At 61.0% G+C, this 20525-nt stretch overlaps 1 protein-coding gene across 1 annotated transcript in view; it reads right to left on the bottom strand.

The window, feature by feature from the left end:
• SH2B2 (SH2B adaptor protein 2) overlaps positions 1-20525 on the bottom strand; it is a 23150-nt gene that overhangs the window by 694 nt on the left and 1931 nt on the right. The window contains exons 2-9 of the mRNA XM_040455655.1: positions 10498-11264; positions 7384-7485; positions 5577-5668; positions 4193-4284; positions 3946-4110; positions 3248-3456; positions 576-747; positions 3-55 (exon numbers count right to left, since the gene is read on the bottom strand). Of these exons, the coding sequence (XP_040311589.1) occupies positions 3-55; positions 576-747; positions 3248-3456; positions 3946-4110; positions 4193-4284; positions 5577-5668; positions 7384-7485; positions 10498-11264 (1652 nt within the window). The remainder of the gene's footprint in view (positions 1-2; positions 56-575; positions 748-3247; positions 3457-3945; positions 4111-4192; positions 4285-5576; positions 5669-7383; positions 7486-10497; positions 11265-20525) is intronic.

Genomic DNA, 20525 nt, shown 5'->3' with positions numbered 1-20525 from the left:
GGCTCGCTCCAGCAGGCGGGGGGCGCGGGCGCGGCGCTGGGCGAGGGCCCCGGGGCTGCGGCGGGAGAGCGCGGGCGCGTCAGGGCCCGGCCGGGCACCCTTGGCCGCCCCCAGCCCTCCGCAGCCCCGGCGTTGTCACGCGGGGACGCGGAGTGCCGGGTAGCCTGGGATCACACCCGGGGCCAGGACTCGCATTCAGGTCTCCCGGCTCCGGTCCCCCATCCCTGCGTACCTAACCCTAACGTCCCAGGTACACACAAACCTGCGCGTGCTGGCCACCCTCACCACCCCCCTCGACACTTCCTTCAGCAGCTCGGCACCGAGCCCCACTTGTGCAGGCGTCTAGGGACCCCCGCAGCGCCGCCTCTGGGCGACCTCCTTCCGCCTGCCCGGAATCACTCCGGACCTGGCCCCGGGCTGCCACTCTTCCTCTCAACCCCGATGGCCCAGAGTGCTTACAACCGCCCAAGACCTGGCGCTCCTCCGACCCGGACTGGCAGTGCCGCGCCCACCTGTGGGTGACTCCCTCTGCCCACCGCCCACCTGTCTACACAGGCCCACTGGGGGAGACTTACCGGGTGGGGGGCCCTGGGCCCGCACGTAGCTGCGTAGGGTGATATCTGCAGAGCCCCCTGACTCCAGTGGGATCGGGTGGGTGTGGAAGTGGCGCAGCATGTCAAGCACAGACTGGAACCACAGGTGCTGCACGTGGCACTGTCCGTGGCTGTTCAAGGACAGGCGCAGGTGCTGGGGACACAGGTGGGTATGGTCAGTGGTGGGGTCCTGGACTAGCCAGCGGCTTTGCAAGCGCCTCTGGGGGGCACGGGGAACACGAGGTCTCGAAGAGGCCACATGGGGCTGTGTCAGAGCGGGGACACCGCACACGTGAGCCCCCTCTTAGGGGGTCACCCCTGTAGTAAGGATGGGGAAGGAGGGCAACAGAGCCAGGCTGGGACTGAAGGGAGCCATGCATTCGTCCCTGTGCTAGACGCACCCACGTCATGCCCTTCACACCCCATCTCTCGTCTCCACTAGCCCTCGAGGGTCGAGATACAGCCCCCACGTTAGAGATGGGGAGACTGAGGCACTGGGAGGGACTCGCCCACAGTCACAGGGCACCCAGCTGGGAAGAGAACTCATTTGTGTGATTCTCCCACCCCAGCAGGGAGCGGTCGGCTGTTATTCCCGTAGAGTCCAAGCCCAGAGGGTAGAAACAACCCGGAGTCCAGCTGGGGAGGAGTGACCACATCTTGCTTCCCAATTGTGCTGTCGCAGGAGCCCCTGAAGCACAAGGGATAGCGCTGGTTCCTCCTGGGTCTCCAGAGGAGCCCACATGTGACAGGTGCCTCAGGGAGAGGAGACACAGGCCTGTGGTCTCTAGTGGTGAGCCACAGGTCTCTGGCCTCAGCCTTATTTTGCTCAATGTGTGTACTACAGGAGGAAGGGTGGTTGTCTGGGGGGTGGCGGGAGAGTGTAGCAAGAGAGCCAGCGACAGGAGGGCTTCAGGGTACGCCCAGGAGAGGAAACAGGCCTGGCCCCCTACATAAAAGACAGAGAAGCCCCGTGAGGAAGTTCTGCCACTCAGCAGGGCCAGAAGTTGCCAGAACAGTGTGAGCGAACCCAGGGAGCATCAATGGCAGCCTAGGGCAGGGGCTCAGCCAGAGAGGAAAAGCATAGTGGGTCCTACTATAGCCTCAAGTCTGGGCAGGGCCTTTGGGGGTAGAGGCCCAGGCAGAGCGTCTCAGTTTTCGGGACATATTACCCGAAGATGGAGAGAGCTGCCTAGGAAGACAGGGCTCTTTCTTCCTAGGAGGTGTGCAAGCAGCAGGCTGGGGGTCCTGCTCTATCCCACGACTAACACGTCAAATGCTGGACAGTCACCCTGCTCTGATGGGGCAGCAGATGGGGTGAGTTCAAGGCTGGGTCACGCTCTCGGAAGGAGAGGAGCCTCCCACTCTGCTTCACCACCTCCCAACTCCCTTCCCCCACTGATGTCCCACAGGGGGCCGGACACGGTCCTAGCCTCTGGCTTGGGTAGGAGTCAGACCCAGGCCCTCCAGGCAGTCTGTGTGGGGCAGTGCTGGCCCGGAAGGTAAACTTCAGGCTGCCAGGGATGGGCGTTAAGTGCCTGGTTGCCAGAGGAACTGGGAAGGGCAGCTGCTTTCCAAGGAGGTGTCCCCCGGGGAGGCGCTGTCTCTTTCAGGGCGGGGCCTGGCGCTGCTGAGGAGAGATGCCCAGGGAGCCGGGGGAGGGCCTGTGGCAGGCCAACCAGGGGTTGGGGCACTGACCACCAATGCAGGCCTGGAGCAGGAGTCCTGGGGTGCCCCCTCCTCCAGCAGGGACTGACGGGAACCGTGTCCTGGGAGGAGCCGGGGCCGGGTCTGTTTCCTTATCGGAAACTTGGGACGGTTGGGGGGAGTGGGATGGGGTTCCTGCCCATTCTGGTCACATTGTAGCCACAAACCACCCCTCCCCGCCCCAACGTTCTGTCATATTTTCCTTTGCACTTTAGGTCATTGTTAGCACACAGTACCCTTCCTCAGGAGCCCCCCCATCTGGATGCACGGCCACTCCCTTGCTGTGCCCTGTTTGGACCTCCCTTCTGCTCGGTCTTCCCCTCGAGGATTCTCCGTTCGCTGCATGCCTCGGGTCACTGACCCCTTATTCTGGCTGGTGGGGTCAGGAGCAGCCCCCGGCCCTAAGAACCTGCATGGCAGCCCTCTGGCCCAGTCCACCTCCTCCTCCTTTGCTGCCTGGCTCTTCAGGGCCCCACCTGCGTGCGGTTCTGTGACCCTGGGCCTGCCACCGGTCTGGCTCAGAGCCGGGGCCCGGGAGGGCTTGGGGAACTGACCTGAGCAGGGAAGAAGCGAGCCGTGTGGGGGTGGGTGGGGCAGGAGGGCCTTGGTTGACTCCGCTCCGCACCAACGTGGCGGAGACCCTCAGAAGTCTCAGTGGTAAGCGATCCACAAGGTACAGGGTCAAATTTAAACTCTCAGAAGGGCCCGGCCTCCTGTGGGCTCAGCCAAAACGTGGGTGGCTTCCCCATGTGGACAATGAAGAAGCCACATCTGGGGCTGACTGCAGCCCTCAGAGGGGCGGGGGGGGGGAGAAAGGTGGGGTGAGGGCATGCCTGTGGGCAGTCACGCCCCGCCTGTACCGCGGAGCCTGCTCCTGGCACCTCCTTAGCACCCCTCCCTTCCAGCCGGCCACTCGGCCTCTGTGCGCCACCTCCCCTGCCCTGACTTGCCTTGGCCTTGCCCTGGAAGTTGAAGGTCAGCACGTACTCCCCAGGCCTAGTCTCGCTCTGGCGGATCACGAAGAGGCCGTGGCTCCGGGGTCCTCCCGCTAGCACCAGCTGAGCCGCCCTGACCCGTGACAACGTGCCGTGGAACCAGGGGTAGTCGGAGAGTTCCAGCTCAGGCTCGGCCTCAGGCTCTGCCTCCGCTCCCTCCTCCCCTGGGGGAGGACGACAGCGTGAGGGGCATGGGGGAGTGGACGGGAGGCGGTGGCGGGGGGTAAGTAAATGAGCGGTGATGTGACAGCTTGTTGGGTATTTGCACATAAAACGCTGTTTGAATGATCTTAGAACAGGGCAGGGCACCAACCCAACCCACTAGTTCAGCATATGAGGTAAACTGAGGCACGGGGCGACCAATGATCCTGGAGTCACTCTGTAAGTCGGCAACAAACCTGGGAACGAGTCAAGTCTCCTCGTCCCCCACTCCTGGTTCCAACCCTTTACAAGCATGTTCCACGGAACCCAGGGCTCGTGGGAGGGGTCAAGTAGGACTTGCCTACTGAGTTGTTGAGCACTGGACCCGGTGGCGTGAAATGTCATGACTTCTGAGGCTCAGGAATGGCCTTAGAGGGAGTCCAGGGGCCTCTGCGGCCTGGGGTGGGGGTCCAGGAAGGAGGGCCGGGGACAGAACCCCACACCCACTGCACCTGTGTTACTGTTGTCCCTGCCTCTGCCACCCGGGGATTCCAGGGTCTCCAGGAAGGTCTCCAGCGGGACGTGGACCAGGGACTCCCCAACACCATCTCGAGCTCGGCTGTGTGGAGCTGTCACCACGGCTGCCGTTGTCTCTGGGGGTCGGGGCAGGTCCCCTGCTGGAGAGAAGTGGCCGTCTGGGAACACCCACCCCCTCCGGCCCTGCCCTCCGCTACCCCCGCCAGCTCGGCCCCCACCTACCGTCAGTCAGAAGCTCACAGCTGCAGGAGGCTACTCGGCTGGCCAGACAGCCTCCCCGGGCACAGGACAGCTCGGCGTCTTCCTCGCTGTCCCTGTGAAGGCAGGAAAGCAGAACCGTGTCCTGCCACGGACTCGGACCCCAGCCACCGGCTGCTCAGGGAGCCATGCCCCGGCTGACAACGGCAGCCCTCTCCTGCTGGCCTGGGTCCCTCTGCCTCCACGTCCCCCTGTCACACCATCAGCTCACTGTCTGGCCACCATGTACATGACTAGGCCATATGGACGGCTCGCCAAGTGGGTGCAGTCTTCCTCCTGGGACCCCGGGGGGTGTCCCTCAGACGATGGCAGGGCACGGTGGTAGGCAGGGCCCCGGGCGGCTCCCTTCCCTGCCCCGGCCTTTGTCTCCCTGTCCGTGACATGAGGCATCTGGGACCCTGCCAGCTCGAAAATGCTGCAAAGTGAGGGTCACCTTCACAGGGGCTGGGGGAAGAGTTTGCAGACCAGATGGCTGGGACGGTGGCAAGGGAGGGATTACAGCCACTTTGGGGATCGGGGGGCCTGGGAGGCACTCAGGCCTTTAATTGTGCTTCTTCAAATGAAGCTGTTAATTAGAAAGCAGCAGCCCCTCCCCCCGGGCCTGGCTCACCCCATTAGCCAGACAAGCTGCTGCCAAGTGCTCTGGGGTTGGCCAGCCTGCCCCTCCTACTCCTGGCCTCAGAGTCTCTCCTGGATCATGCAGCCAGCCTCCCTGCTGCTCCTCCCCACACAGCTGACCGTAGCTGCCCTCTGCCTATGACTAGCCATGGCTCCCCGCTGCCCCCAACTTCCCAGGCTCTCATCAAAGTCGCCCTCATCAACTCTACTTCCAGCAACCCGAGGCCTCGACATTCCCCGCAAGTCCCAGGCGCTCACACACCTCACACCTTTGGCCGAGCAGTCCCCTCTGCCTGGCTCAGGCCGGCTCTTCCTTTACGTTTCAGAAGAGGTGAGTCCTTCTACCAGCACGCCTTCTCTGAGCCCCAGGGCTGGGTTCGGGGCCTTGCCTCTGTTCCCCCACCCCTGGCCCTTTGGGCTCTCCCCATCACTGCCCATCTCCTGGTGGTCTCAGACTACCCTGGAGTGGGGACAAGCATCAGTCTAACCTTCTCCCAGGTCCCGAGGCCCTGGCCCTGTGCAGTAGGCTTCAAAGAGCCTGTTGGGGGTAGGGAATGACGTGAGCCTGGCCGGCAGCACCAACATGGACAGGACTGCCATGAGCAAAGCCCAGCTTCCAAGCTCAGCCCCCGCCCTCGCTGGAAACCTCATCCCCTAGGGGGAACCAAGGGTACTACCCAGCCAGGCCCCCACCCCATCTACCCATCTGAGGGCCACCTGGGGCACTCACCCGGGGTCCACACAGCCCTGGATGTCAGCCACCCACGAGTGTTTCTGCAGTGAGTCGATGGTCTCCAGGATATATTCGGCTCCATTCTCTACCTGGGGAGGGGGTAGCCAGGAGTCCCGGTCTGTTAGTGCCCTCAGCCAAGGGCTCCAGACTCCGGGACAAATGGCTCATCCCGCCCCTCCATCACGGGGGCTCACTGGTGCGGGCAGCAGGGAAGACAGCGGGGTCACCATCGGGTAGCACCCCAAGCCCAGGTCAGGGTCCTGGGGTGGAGCCTTGGCCACACTTTCGGCAGCCCCTCCCTCCAGAGCCTGCCAGTGGGGATCACCCGGGGCGATGTCCGGCCCTGCTGACCAGTTCCTTGGGCCCTGGGGACGCAGCCTCTGAGGAAGCCATGCTGGCCAAGGAAGGGACGTACCCTGGCACCCCAGAGATGGAGTAAAAGAGTGTCACAGCCCTTAAGTGAATGAAGGGCCAGCTGGCCTAGCACATCGAGTCGAGGGGCTCCCACACCTTAGCGTCTGGAGGGGCGGAGAGGAGGAGGAAGCCCCTGCTGTGGTCCAAAGTGCAATTCTGCACATCCGTCACCTGAGGACCTCTTCCCAGCAGCCCTGTGAGGGGGGCGGTATGTTTTCCCCATTTGATGGCGAAGACTGAGGGTCAGAGAGGTCAGCTGACTTGTTCACACCAGCACTCAGTGGCAGCGCTGGGACCTGACCCCACATTTCCATGATGCCAAGGCCCCGAGCTCTCAGCCTGCAGTGTGCGCGTCTCGGTTAAAAAGCGGTTGCAGACTCCCGGCATCTTAAGAGCTGGTGGTGGTGGTGGGGTTTAAGTCCTGTCTCGACAGATGGGGAAACTGAGGCCCAGAGCGGAGCTGGCAGGTGAGCCCCTCTGCCTCGGGGCTCCCAGGCACAGTCAGAAGCACGGTGGCCAGCCAGCTGTCAGGAGTGAGGCTCTGGGCCTGTCTCGCCCAGCAGACAAGAATGCCAGGCAGGGAGGGACTACCTTCTCAGCCCCTGGCCTGGGGTGACTCAGGGTAGGGGCTTGGCAAACATTTGCTAAATGAATAAGGGAGTTTGTGACTGAACAAACAGGGCCAAGTAAAACATAAACCCGACGAGGAGCCTAGAGAGGGGGGTGGGAGCTTCATGTAGCTTTGGGTGGGTGGAACCGGGCCTCCTTGGGGACTTGGCCTCACAAACACCCTCCAGTGCTTCGAGGAGGCACAGGGCCACAGCGCTGGCAGCCTGGAGCTGTGTCCTCAGCAACCCCAGCGGGCCACCCTGGTACCATGGAGCCTGGGAAAAAGGACGAGCTGCCCCCAGACCCACTGGGGTGCCCCTCCCGCCCACCCTCAATGCCTTTGTGCCCTCCGTGGGGCCAGGCAGGTTCCCACACTCCAGTGCCCTGCGACAGGGGCATTTGCATAACTGCTGCAGACTACGGGGTGGGGACATGCTGGTTCCAGTTGGGGAAGGGAGGAAGGAAGTGAAACTCAGAGGAGCTTCAAGGGGTCAGGAGGAAATGGGAATGGGGCGGGGGGGGGGCAGATGGTGGGTGACACCCAGAGCCCACGGTGCTAGAGCCCAGGCCTGGGTTCGAGTCCTAGCTGTGTGCTAGACATCGGAGTAGGGTCCTGGGCCTCCCCACCAGGGCTGCCTCTCCGTGCCCTGCTGCTGGCTCCTTACCCTCACCACCCGCAGCCCCCCCACCCCCACCCCGGCAGCGGCCGCAGGCTGTGCTGCCCTCAGCAGAGGTGGCCTGGGGCAGCCAGAGGGTCTGTGAGGTTGGGGGTGGGGCTCACCTTGAGCACAAACGTGTTGTCCTTCTCTGGCATCTCCAGGGGCATGGTCGTGCGGACCTCAATGATGGCTGAGAGAGGGATGCTGACCTTGGGCCTGGAAGCCTGGGAGACCAGGGGAAGGGGCGGTGAGAGAGTCACCCGGGGCCTTCTGACACCCTCGCTGCCCTCCCACCTCTCGGAGGTCAGAGCAGCCCTGGGCACAGAGGTGCTCTGAACTCCATCTTCCACCGATGGCTGCATTGAGGGGGTTTCTGGGAAACAAGGGACCTCCCCCCATAGTTACAGGGCAAGTCACAGACAGCTGGAGCTGACACCGGAGTCTCCCACCTCTGAGCCCTGAGGGGAAAATCACCCGGGCTGCCCTTCTACCCACCACATCTGTGGTTCTCACATTTTTGACCTTGACCCATAGTAAGAAATAGATTTGACATCGTGACCCGGCACATACGTGCTGAGGTAAACATATCTCTGAAACGAACGTCTGACAGACAATATTCCCCCTGACTGTGTGTGATGGAGGGAGGGATCTTCTGGTCTTAGTTCATTTAGGGAAAAAATGCTCGTCTCCCCCTTTAGACTAGACTTTCCAGAGCCTGGCTCTGGAGTCCCTGACTTAGAACAGGGCTCCCGGAGCTGGGCAGGGCCATGTCCCCGGGGGGAGGAAAAGGGACCAGTGTGGGGTTTAACCAAGGTGAGCCATCAGGCCTCCGGGGGAGGGCCACCCTGTGCCTGGCCCCGCCCCACTCTGCTCCAAAGCTCCTGGCCATGGCCCTAAAGTCCCCCCGGGCTGGCTTGAGACTGGGCTTCCCGGCAGGGCTTGGGCTCCAGAATAGGGACTTTCTCAGGAGGAAAGGGAAGGGCCACACGCTGGGTGGGCAGGCTGATGGGAATTCCTGGTAGCACTGGCTGCCATCCAGCGGGTGCAGGCTGGCGGGACTTGGAGCAGGGACTGAGGGCCTCGGCTGACCAGGGCAGGCCATCGTGCCAGCCACTGGAGCAGGGGCGTGTGGTCCTGCAGGGCAGGCCTGGCCTGGGGGCTTCAGCTGGATTCCCCTGCCTGGCATCTGAACTGCGTCTGTCCTGGCCCAGCGGCCTTTGACCCCGCTCCAGCCACACCTCCCCATTCCTCTTCCCTGGCCAGAGCTGTCAGGCTGTGTCGCACCTCCAGCCTTTGCTCACTCAGCTCGTGTGCCTCCAGAGAGGCCCGTCCCGGGGGCTCTGCTCCTGGTGGACACTTCTGCAGCCCGAGCTTCCCCTCCTTAGGGCCTCCAGAGTATCCAATGCTTGCCCCACTGAAGTTGACCGTCTAGTCCTGCATATACAGGTTTCCCGATGGCTCCCCAACAGCACGGGCCAGGCCCACTGCTCCCTGGGCCCCCAGGGCTGGCCTGGCAAAGGGCTATGGCGGGGGGGACCTGAGGTCTAGGAGGCTTCCTGCAGGATGAGGGAGCAGGAGGCCAGAGACTTGACTCATGGGGCTGTGAGAGGGAAGTCTGAGGATCCCAGGAAAAAGTCCCTGAGCCTGCGGACTCCGTGCTCCTGTGCTCCAAGGGTGCAGCTAGGCCTCCAGGAGCAGGAGATCTGGCCCAGGGCTGGGTGAACAGGACTAAAAGGCATTGGGAAGGGATGTCAGCAGGGATGCCCTGTGGGGCTCAGACACCCTGGGAGCCAACACATTTGGGGGACCTGACCTGAGCCCTGACCATCGTATTATCTACCTCCTATGGGGTTCACTTCTGAATTCACAGACACTTCGTTGGAAAAAGGAGGGTCTGAGGCCAGATCAGGGGCTAGGAACCCACCCGTCTGCCTTCCTCAGAGCTGGGAAAGTGACCCTTCAGGAGCTCTGCCCTCTGTCAGTGGTGAATGGTGGGCTCCAGAGAGACTAACAGAGAGGCCCCATCTCCTGTACGTCCTCCCCCCAAGGGCTGCAGACACTGCTATTTATGGCCAGGCAGCTGTGACTGCCACTCAGGCCCAGAGGCTTTGGAGCCCTGGGCCTCTGCCCCTGCCCTTTGGGCAACTCTGGGCAAGCCCCACCCCCCTCCCCCACTTGCCAGGCCTCGGTCTGTCTGACAAGCGGTGGAGCTGGGCATAGTGGTCAGTGATTTCTCTCAGGGGCCTAACGGTGGGGGCCTGGCAGGGGAAAAAACCCTCGGGAAGTCGGGGTCCTTGGACTCAAGGAGAAAGCTCTTCAGGGAGTAAGCGTGTCGCTGGGAAGTCACTTCTCCAGAGTCCACGCAGCTCGTGGGCACCGAGCCTTGGGGAGCCCACGCCCTGTACCTCCGGTGGAGAGAGGCCAGGAGGCAGTGGGGAGAGACAGACCGGGAGATGGAGAAGGCGAGAGGCTCAGGGTGACTAAAGGTGCCTGGGAGTAGAGTAGGCCTGGGGTGGGGGCTGAGGGCCTGGGTGGTTCCTGGGGATGCTGCCAGCTGCTGCACCAGCACGACCTCCCACCTTTCCGAATCTCCTAGCACACACGCGGCTCCCACCTCCACGCTTCCTCATTCTAGGGACCACCAGGGTGGTGGGTATAATTAGCCCGGCTCTGCCACCCACCAGCAGTGTGCCTTTGGGCAGGCCACACCTCCTCTCTGAGCATTCCTTTGTTCTCTGTTCTGTGACCTGGGGACCACGATGCCCACCCTGCAGGGGTCTTGGCGGGGGATGAGACTGCGCACCAGGCTTAGGCCTGGGCAGGCCGCATGCCCTTGGAAAGTGGGCCGCTGTTACTACAATGCTTCCCACTTTCCAAATAGGGCAGGTGTGCCCCCTGGAGGAGGCCTATAGCTGCCCCCGGGGCTCCCATGGAGAGCCCCCAAGTTGGGGAGGGGCCGGGTGCACTCAGGTGAGCAGCAATGCTGGTGACAGCGAGAAGCTCAGCTTTCAAAGCCTGAAAAGGGTCAGAAAAGGGCCGACCAGCAGGGGCTGGGCGGCACTGGGGACCAACACATTTCAGGTACCCTCTCTGTGCCACTGTCACCCTGTCTGGGAGGCTCCAGCCACCCAGGGGCCCCAGATGAAGGATGGAGGAGGGCAGGCAGCCAGGCAGTGTGGCCCGGAAGCCAGCCCCTGGCACCCGCAGCCGCCCCCCTGGTCGGGGCTGGCGCTCACCTTGGGCGGCACGAAGAACTCCAGGCGGAAGCGCTCGCCGGCCACGGCCCTGCGCAGGAGCAGGCGGCACTTCTGCCACTGGGCGGTGCCGCCCGGGCCCGCGGCCGCGTCGTCGGCCACCATGAAGCGCAGCGCGCCCTCGCGCTGGATGTCCACCAGCTCCACCTTGGCCGCCAGCGTCCGCGACAGCCGCAGGCGCCGTGTCCATTTGTCTCGCGGCTCGGCTGGGGGCTCGGCGGCCCGCGGGGCGGCGCTAGCGTCGGGCTCCGGGGAGGCGCGCCGGTGCCACATGTCGCGCACGCCGTCCACGACGCACAGGCTCATGTTGCGCAGCGAGAAGCCCTTGCGGACGCGGGCCTTGGCGGCCGCCTGCGCCGACACGTCCTCGGAGCTCCGCGAGTGGCCGTACGCCGCCGCCTTGAGCGCCGCGGGCCCCGCCGGCTCGGGCTCCATGGCCTCGGGGTGCTCGGCCACCCCCCGAGGCGCCGGCCCGGCCACCAGCACGCGGCGCACCTCCTCGCCGAAGACGTCCAGAAAGTTGGCGGCGAAGTGGCGCGAGAAGGAGGCGCCGGCGTCGGGCGTGTCGTAGGCCGGGTTGTCCCGCAGGAAGCGGCAGAACTTGTGCGCGAAGTCCACGGCGGCCGCCTGAGCGTGCAGCTCACAGAACTGCCGCCAGTCGGGGACCGGGGCGGGGGCGGGGGCGGCGGCGGCGGCGGGGCCGGAGGCGGCACCATTCATGGCTCCCGTCCCATCGCAGCCCCCTGTGGCTGTGGGCGACAAGAGTGCGGAGTGACCCTGTGACCACAGCGCTCACTACTCGGCCCGTCTCCCCCCACCCCCCCCCCCCGGGCTCCCGGGGGGTGTGTGTGGGTGGGGGGGGGGGGGGGGGGGGGGGGGGGGCTACGTCCTGTGGCCATTCGGAGCAGAGAGAGAGAGGCGTCTGCAGGAGGCAGCCTCCTCCCCCCAGTCATACCCTTCAAAGAGCATTCTCAAGGTCATTTCTGGGGCTGGTGAAAGAGGCTGGGGTGCCAGGTGCCTTGATTTGGGGTCCCTATGAGCTTCCTGTTGTCTAGCATCCCAAGCATCCAGGCTGCCGCCCAGGGGCCCACGTGACCCTTTCTCTGGCCTCCAGTATTTGAGCAGCCTCTTCACTGGTCCCCCGGAACCTGACCTCACCCCCGAATCATCTGTTCTCCACCCAGACACCCAGTCATCACTCCTAAAACAAGACAGATCAGGTCCCTCCTTTGCTCCAAATCCTGCATTGGCTCCCATTCCACTCTAGAGAAAAAGTAGAAGTCCTACTCATAACCACCTAGGCCTCACATGATCTGCCTCTACTTACCTCACTGAGCTTATCTCCTGCCACTCTGCTCTGGCTGCTGTTGGGTCCAGCCCCAGGGCCTTTGCACTTGCAATTCTCTCTTGCACTTGCCTGGAATATTCTTTTCCCCCACATTCCCTTACCTCCTTCAGGTTTCTGCTCATATACCATCTTGTCCAACAGCCTTCCCCAACCCCCCACTCCACTGAGAGGAAGGAAGATTCCTGCTCCACTCAGTGCTGGTGTCTCCACACCCTTTGGCTGCTTACTACGCTCCACGATGCTTATCCTCTCTGATATATCATTGATTCCACTGCTTGGTTGTGTTGTCCTATCCCTAACTGCCCGCCACGGCCTTCCCCTGAGAATGCAGTATTTTGGGTGGCTGTGTCCCCAGTGCTGGGCACACGGAGGCGCAGTAAACACTGAATGAATGGCGGTGGATCAGTTGGAGGAGCACATGGCTCTTGATCCCAGGGTCGTGAGTTCGAGCCCTACGTTGGCCCACAGGCATGTCACAGCGGTCACTGCCTAAGCCCTCGCATGGGGCCCAAGAACATGCAGCTTGTTAGTGATCGACCGGGGATTCTCGCCCTGACTCCAGGACTCGTGGGTCACCTGGTATGGATAAAGTAGGGCCGATTTGGGGGTGCCTGGGTGGCTCGGTCAGTGAAGCATTAGACTTCAGCTCAGATCACGATCTCACGGTTTGTGAGTTCGAGCCCCACATTGGGCTCTGTGCTGGCAACACAGAGCCCGCTTTGGATGCTCTGTTCTTGTCTCTCTCTCTCCCTCCCTCTCTCTCTCAAAATAAAGAAGCTTCAAAAGAAAAGTAGGAGTCAACTTTTCATACTGGCACCGGAGGCACTGCCCTCTCAGGCCTCTCTCCACCCCCGGAGCCTGCACTCTCTATTGTGTTCCCACCTTCTAGAATCCTGTTCCCTCCAGAGCTCCCATCCAAACCTGGTTTTCCTAAAGAGGCCCCAACACAGGGATCCCAGCTGTCTCGTCAGCCAGCTTTCTCCTGCTCCCAGGCCCATCCAGCCTTCATCACTCTGAATCGCCACCCTACTGGTGTGGCCAGTCATTTGGGTGGCCTTGCTTCCTTGTCCCCCAAGGTGGCCATCACCCATGGGAGCACAGAGCAAGCTCATTGTGTGTACGTACGTAGTCCACCCCTGACCCCAGGCCAGGGTGAAAACTACCAGTGGAGAATAAGTGGGGTAATGTGGTCCTGCCCTGCCTTGGGGAGCCCCTGTCTGAAGGGGCCAGCCTGGTGTTAGGGGAATTGAGACAGAGGGTCAAGCCCTCACCTGTCTTCCCAGGATTCCCCACATTACCCAGCATGGCCTTTCCCTCACAGCTCCTGGGAGCATCATCTCATCTCTCCTCTGGGATCCAAACTCTGTAATTAAACGCCTGGTAAAAATAGCTGCCCCACTTCTGTGAGATCATCTGTGGGGCCTCTGGGCCATAGGGCACTGTGGGAATTCCCTCTCACCTTGGGGCAACCTCGGCCATCGATCTGCAGTCAATAACCACAGGGCAGCCCCAGGGAGGAAACGGGCCACTTGATGAGGCACTTAGTACAGAGGACAGTTTTCCAAACCAGCGGTCTGCTCAGCGACTCCTGCCCCCGCACTGCGGAAGAGGGTAGCGAGGAGTTAGGAGGGTTTCCCGGAGGAGGTGGGGTCTGCGATGGCCTTTATGGCAGTGAAGGGGGAGGAGAACAAAGAGTGACCTCACTGTAGGCAAGAACAATAACTCGGAGGCTGACTTTCAGGACATAGGGGAAGGGGCTGGGGGAGAACGGGGGCTGAGGCACCCATAATTAATCCAGGGGCACTTCCTCCAGGAAGCCTTCCCTGACTTCCCCCACCCAGGTGGCATGAGGATCCCCTCCGGTATGCCCCTCGGGAAAGGTGCCAATGACAGGGTGCTCCAGGTGTCTGTTTCCACGTCTGCCCCCCCCCCCCCCATCCAGCATAGACACTCCTTGGGGGCAGGAGACAGGCCTGAGTCATAATGCCAGGAATGAGGGCGGAGGTGGGGACACACCTGCCACTACCAGCAAGCCCTCCAGGGAAGGTGGAGAGACAAGGCCTTGGCCTGACCTGCCGAGGGGGTACGTTTTTGGGGGTGGGAGTGGGGAGAAAGCCCAGCGGCTAAGCCGGTGAGGCTCTGTTCCTGTCGTTCCAAGCCCATCCACTTACCCCGTGTGGTTGTGCTCCCCACAGGTGGGAGTGCTCCCTACTTCTCCCCCTGTACCATCAGGGCGGTCAGAGTGGATGACACAGCAGCCTGGGAGGGGCTAGCACCGAATCCAGCACCGAATGTGAACACCCGTTTGCCCCACAGGGGAACGGGGCGCAGGGAGGAAATCAGTCCCGGTGCGCCTCTTTGCACATCAATCCCTGGTCCTCCTTGTTCTTCCTGCTGCTTGAAGGGGACAGAGTGGAGGCATGGGGCCCCGAGGGGAGGCTCTCACAGCGTGGGTCCCAGCTAGCCCTCACTGGAGATAGGGGTGGACCTCAAGAGAAGAATCTGGCAAGGGTATGGTGGCTGTGGCCATGTCCTAGGCAGAGACCGGACTGCCTTGATCTCCCCTACCCACCCCTGCTCGCTGGCCAGGAGCCTATGGGCCTCAGTGTCCCCCGGGTCTAGCCAGGGCTACATAGAAAGGACAGGGGTTGGGCATGGAGAGGTAAGTGACAAACAGTAGGGCCAGCAGGGAGCCCCACACTAGCTACAGACGGGGAGACAGAGGCCCAGACGTGGCTGTCTGCAAAGAGAAGGCTGCAAGCCATACACAAGAGGCCTCGGCCTTGGCAGGAGCAGTGAGGTACCGTCCCCAACCGAACTGCCCTCGGAGCCAAAATGGGGGATGAGACCAAGTGCAGGGATCGTGGCCGACCTAGGCTCAAAGCCTGACCCCACTGCTCTCTGGGTGAGTGACGATGACCACAACTCCCACCTCTGAGCCTGTTTTTTCACTTTAAAATGGGGGTAAGGGGTGTCCCTTCCTGGAAGGACAGCATAGGAGGTGGACTCTGCAATGTTATAATCCATGGGCGGTCACGAACAGAGCCAGGGTCCTCCCTAACTTCAGGTGCAGTCAGGAGGCCTTTCCAGCCCTCTCCAGGGACCAGCCAGTGTCACCCAATGAATGAGATGGGGCCCTCTCCCATTCTGTAGGTGACCAGACCCCAACGTGGGAAAAGCTGAGCCCAGCGATCCTGGAAGCAGGGTGGATGAACTCACCCTGGCCCCCACTGTCTGGCTCGCCTGGAAGGTTTATGGATGAATCCAGATGGCCCTGGGCTCTCCCTCCTCCAGTGGCCCCCTGGTCCTGGCCTGTGCCAGTCTCCTGCCTGAACAGCTGTCCTCACTCTACTGACTACTCAAATTCTACTTGGCGTTTAGACTGTGTAAAACCTCTTCTTCCAGGAAGCCTTCTCCCTACACTGGCCCTCCCTCCCCGAGCTCCCATGGTCTCTGTGGTCCTTGGCCCTCTTGTTTCCATGGGCAGAGTCCCAGTTCCTCCTGTGGCCCCATACAGCCAGAAGAAACCTGCTGAGTTGGTGTGGGAGGGCACTGGAGGACTGGGCTCTGTCTCAGGCCAGGCTCTGTGTCTCCTCAGGCTTCCTCACCAGTAAAATGGGGCGCTGGAGCGGTGGCCTCTAAGGCCTGGGACTGTTACGGCACCTTGGACACTGGTGACAGGGGCCTCACTGTCACCCGCCTGGGACCAGGGACGGGCAGGGGTTGCTTCTTCTCTGAGGACTGGGGCTGGAGACAAAGGGTACCCACCCAGGTAGACCACCCTCCCCTGATCCATCACCTGGGGGGTTTCTGAGGCTCAACCGGCCTGTCTGGCTTCTGGTTTTCATTCTCATTTCACCAGGGCCAGAGCGGGAAGGGAGGGGGCTTCAGGGAGGAAGCCTAATCAAGTCCCTGCCTGTCACTTTTCCAAGCCACGGACTCTCCTAACCCTGCGGCCAGGAACCCAGATGGGAGACCCTACCCCCACCCGGTTAGCCGCCTGGGAGAGGGGGCGGCTGGCCTTCCGGTAGTAAAAATAGCACTCACAATTGGAATAGAAAAAAGGCCAGTCATCAGCCCCTGCCACACACAGTTCCGGACCCCACGGCCAGGTCATGCCTTAAAATATTGATGAGACAGCCTGGCCACCCCCGCTAATGGGCTGACGACCAATCGATCCAACTCGCGGAGGACCTCTGCCCTGCTGGAACAGGAGGCACCGGCCTGGCCCACGACCTGCAGGGGCCTCACGGCCTTGTTTGTGGGAGCCCCAGCTGGGGGTTTTACCATCACGGAAGGCAGTCTGCCCCTAGGGAAGGGAAGGAGGCCCTGCAGCGCAAACTAGCCACCCAGTACCCTGCAAAGGTGTCCTGGGGGGTAAGCTCCTTCATCGCCAAGGTCCTCGACCCTTCGCCTGCACCCTCGCTCAGCTCCGTGCTTGGAGAGCACCCAGACGGCCAAGCGCCAGAAGGGGTGGTGAGGGTCAGAACTAAGGGCGCTCTGTTTTGCACCGGGTGAGCAGTGCTCCCCTCCCCCGCCATGAGCCACTCACGCTGGGGAAGCTTGTGGTCTCTACCAGGGTCCCCCCAGCACCAGAAGAGGAGACAAGGCCTCACGTGGCCTCAACCATGCCCACTGTTGTCTTCTCCCCCGGGCTTCCTGACCCGGCTACCCCGACCCCACACGTTCCTTCTGTCCTCCACCCTGCTCTCCTTCCAACTGACCTCCTGGCCTCTGTGGGACAGTCCCCTCCAGCCCCTCCTCTGCACCCCTCCCTTCACAGGATGCAGGCAACCTCTGGGCTGTTCCTTCAGCCAGCGGTGCCGTCTGCCTACTGGCTGCCTGAGTCTGTCCTGCGGATGGAGGCTCAGAGTACATGGGGCACATTCTCTGCATCACTGCTGGGGCCTCGGGCCTTGGCTCTAGAGTCTAGTCCCCACCCCACCCACCCCCAGAGCGCATCCTCATCTTCTTGGTGCGGGCTCTGAACCAGGGCCTCCTTGGGAGGAGGCGGCTGGAATTCCCCGCCCTCCCCACACAGAATATCCGTGCTCACCCCACGACCCTGGAGAGGCAGAAATGGGTGTGATTTCTGGTCTTAACAACCTCGAACCTGCTGGGACTTTGTTGCAGAGTGGGTGTGGGAGGAGGGCGCTCTGGCTAGTGACAGGGACAGGTGCAGGTTAAGAGCCCTTGGGATTCTGGCCCTGTATGGGTGGTGGTGGTGGGGGGGGGTTCCCTTAGGTGGCCCTGGCTTTTCTTTTTTTTTTTTTTAAATTTTTTTTTTCAACGTTTATTTATTTTTGGGACAGAGAGAGACAGAGCATGAACGGGGGAGGGGCAGAGAGAGGGAGACACAGAATCGGAAACAGGCTCCAGGCTCTGAGCCATCAGCCCAGAGCCCGACGCGGGGCTCGAACTCACGGACCGCGAGATCGTGACCTGGCTGAAGTCGGACGCTTAACCGACTGCGCCACCCAGGCGCCCTGGCCCTGGCTTTTCTTAAAAAAAAAAATTTTTTTTTTAATATTTATTTTTGAGAGAGACAGAGACAGTGACAGAGTGTGAGCAGGGGAGATGCAGAGAGAGAGGGAGACATAGAATCTGAAGCAGGCTCCAAGCTCCGAGCTGTCAGCACAGAGCCTGACGTGGGGCTCGAACCCACAAACTATGAGATCATGACCTGAGCCCAAGTTGGACACTTAACTGCTCAGGCACTCGGGTCCTGGCTTTTCTGAGCAGCAGTTTCTACAGCCGTGAAGGGACCAACAACCATGCTGCTCTCCCACACGGGCTGCTTCCTGGCCCAAGGCCCATGCTGAGGAGCAGCGCTGGGAGGCAGCTCTGTGCCCAGGGTTTCCCCACACCTATCATACACTCCTGGCCTTTCCCACTGTGGGGTGGTAAAAACCCTTCTGCTGAGCCCCTGGGCTTCCACTGATGCCCCCAACCCTGGACGAACTCTGGGACCCATAGACCCCCCCCCAGTCCTTGGGGCTTCCATAGCTGCCCCCCTCACAGAGGCCCCACTGCTTGGGCGTCCACATCTGATCATCTGACACACGGGATGGTGGAAAAGGTTAAAAGCCTGAGATCGGGAGCCAGTGCGTCTGGGTTTGAATCCCAGCTCCACAGCTTCCTAGGGCCTCAGTTTCCTCATCTGTTAAAGGGCTCAGAGGGCCATCACAGGATTAAATAACGGGGGGGGGGGGGGAGGGTGGGCACCTGGCTGGCTCAGTCAGTGGAACATGCAACTCTTGACCTTGGGATTGTGAGTTTGAGCCCCACACCTGGTGCAGAGATTACTTGAAAATAAATTTTAAAGGGACGCCTGGGGTGGCTCAGTTGGTTGAGTGTCTGACTCTTGGTTTCGGCTCAGGTCATGATCTCGTGGTTTATGGGTTCGAGCCCCACATTGGGCCCTGTGCTGACAGCTCAGAGCCTGGAACCTGCTTTGGATTCTGTGTCTGTTTCTCTCTGCCCCTCTTCCACTCGTACTCTGTCTCTCAAAAATAAATAAACATTTAAAAAAATGTTTTAAAAAACGTAGGCCTCAAACTCACAAACCATGAAGTCATGACCCGAGCTCAAGTCAGATTCTCAGCCTTCAATCAACTGAGCCACCCAAGATGCCCCTCAAACCCTTCTCCCCTCACACCTTCCCGGCCAGGAGGGCAGGATTTGCCCATTGCACAGATGAAGAAATTAAGTGCTGCAAGGGAGGTGACTAGCCTATCGTTCACTGGATGTGTGCTGGCTTCCCACTATATGTCAGCAGCCATGCTGGTGGGTCTGGGGTCACAGAATGGGCAAGAAGGGAGTGTCCAGCAGAGCTCACACCTGTCTGCGGCATGTGCTACTCACAACAGGGCCCTGTCCCTGGGAAGCTCTCCTTTGAGGGCATTCGTGGTGGGCGTGGGGGACCTAGGCCCCGCCTCCCGAGAGGAGATGCCCACCGTGAGAAGCGGCACTCTGACAGAGTGGAGGGCAGGGGAGTCCAGAGCTGGGCCTTGCAGGAAACAGAAGTCAGAAGAGCAGGCAGCAGGGCCCAGGACAATAAGCTAGGCTGGGGCCTGGGGGGCTTAGAGGGAAGCCCATCTTTCTTCAGGAGCACCTGGTGCTGGACAGTTCCTGGACAGGCTCTGTAGGTGGAATGCAGGCTGGGATGGCTCCAGCTGTACTAGTACAGAGCGGGGGCACCCCCTCTCCAGCCTTGGCCTAAGCCTCAAAGGTCTCTCCCTCTCTCTCAGTGCCATGGATCTCACCTAGGTCCAGATTCATACCCTTCCCAGACCTCCCCGGCCTGGCCCCTGAAACCTGCGAGACGCTCTCAACCCCCACCACCCAGCCCACCTGTCTGCCTTCTGGCTTTTTCATGACACACATACCAGTGACTCCCGAGACCTTCAGTACCTCCCCTCAGTTCTGAGATACTCTGGGTACTGCAGATGCTTATACGGCTTCCTTGGGTCTTTCTCCAAGCACCTGAACTCCCAGCCTGGCTGATCACCAGGCGCCTCAAACTCACCACCTCCGAGTTCTATTACATCTTCGTCCTCCAACCCCTGCTTGTTCTCTGCTCGGAGTCTCAGCATCCAGCCAGGCATTGCCCCCCTGCTCCCACTCCTCTGCTCCAGTAGCTGCCGGGCCACTGAGCCCATGGAGGCCTTGGGAATGCCCCCTTTGTCCTGTCCCCGCCTCCACCCTCCCTCTCCTGCCCCTCTACAAGAGCACCAGACCATGAACCCCCAGCAGATGTTATACGCACCCCCAGGTGGGCCCTATACATAGAGGGTCCGAAGTATCTGGAGAATGGAGCCCAAACCCTGCATCACCCAGAGGAGTCAAAAGATACTATACTCCTACACACTGATGCTCTGCCCAAAGAGGTGCTGGCTGTAACCTCCTCTAGACAAGGAGGCACACTCCCTTGGGATAGAGTGCAGACCTGAAAACAGACCTAGCCAGGTGAGAAGGGAAGAGAAACTTCCCCAAGGCTCCAAGGCTGACCCTGCCCTTGGAGCCACGTGAACAAATGAGCAGGAAGTGAGGTGGGCTCCAAGACTGGACCAAGAACCCCATGTGGACAGCAGCCGGGAGGCTCAAGACACCTACGCCCCATTTCCCTACAACCCAGGATAGGCAGTGCAAGAGGTAACAACCAGGCTTTTGTCAGACACGAGTGGTTTGGAGGCCTGGCTTGTTGGTTGAGTGACTCTGGCCGAGTCATTTCACTTCCCTTAAACTGTTTCTCTCTCTGTAAAATGGTGGTAATAATAGTAACAAACCCACAGGCTTATTGTAAAGACTACATGAGAAACAGCAGGACGCCCTCAGCTTGGCACATCGACTCAAAACCAAATGCTCAGCCTTGGTGGAATACCACCCTTAGGTATGTATGTATGGATTCTCCTTGGAGACCCACTAAGTAGGTAGGAAGGGTTTAGAAAATTTAGACACAATTTTCACAATAGGTAAGAGGAAAAGCATGCATAGATGAACCCTCAATTACTTCGAACCATTCCATTAACCTGCTTCGGAATCTCTTGCCCACCATCATTCATTCATGCCCTCTAGGGGGAGAGAGGAGTAAAAGGGAACAGTTTGTGGGAAACTCTGCCTTCCAGACCCCCATGAACACCCTGACTCATGCCAGCCTCCC

This window comes from Herpailurus yagouaroundi, unplaced genomic scaffold (genome assembly GCF_014898765.1).
Source record: "Herpailurus yagouaroundi ecotype Mexico unplaced genomic scaffold, PumYag 216, whole genome shotgun sequence".
In the NCBI taxonomy this organism is placed as follows: Eukaryota; Metazoa; Chordata; class Mammalia; order Carnivora; family Felidae; genus Herpailurus; species Herpailurus yagouaroundi.
The sequence above is the reverse complement of the archived record's forward strand: the minus strand, read 5'-3'. Positions and strand labels throughout refer to the sequence as shown.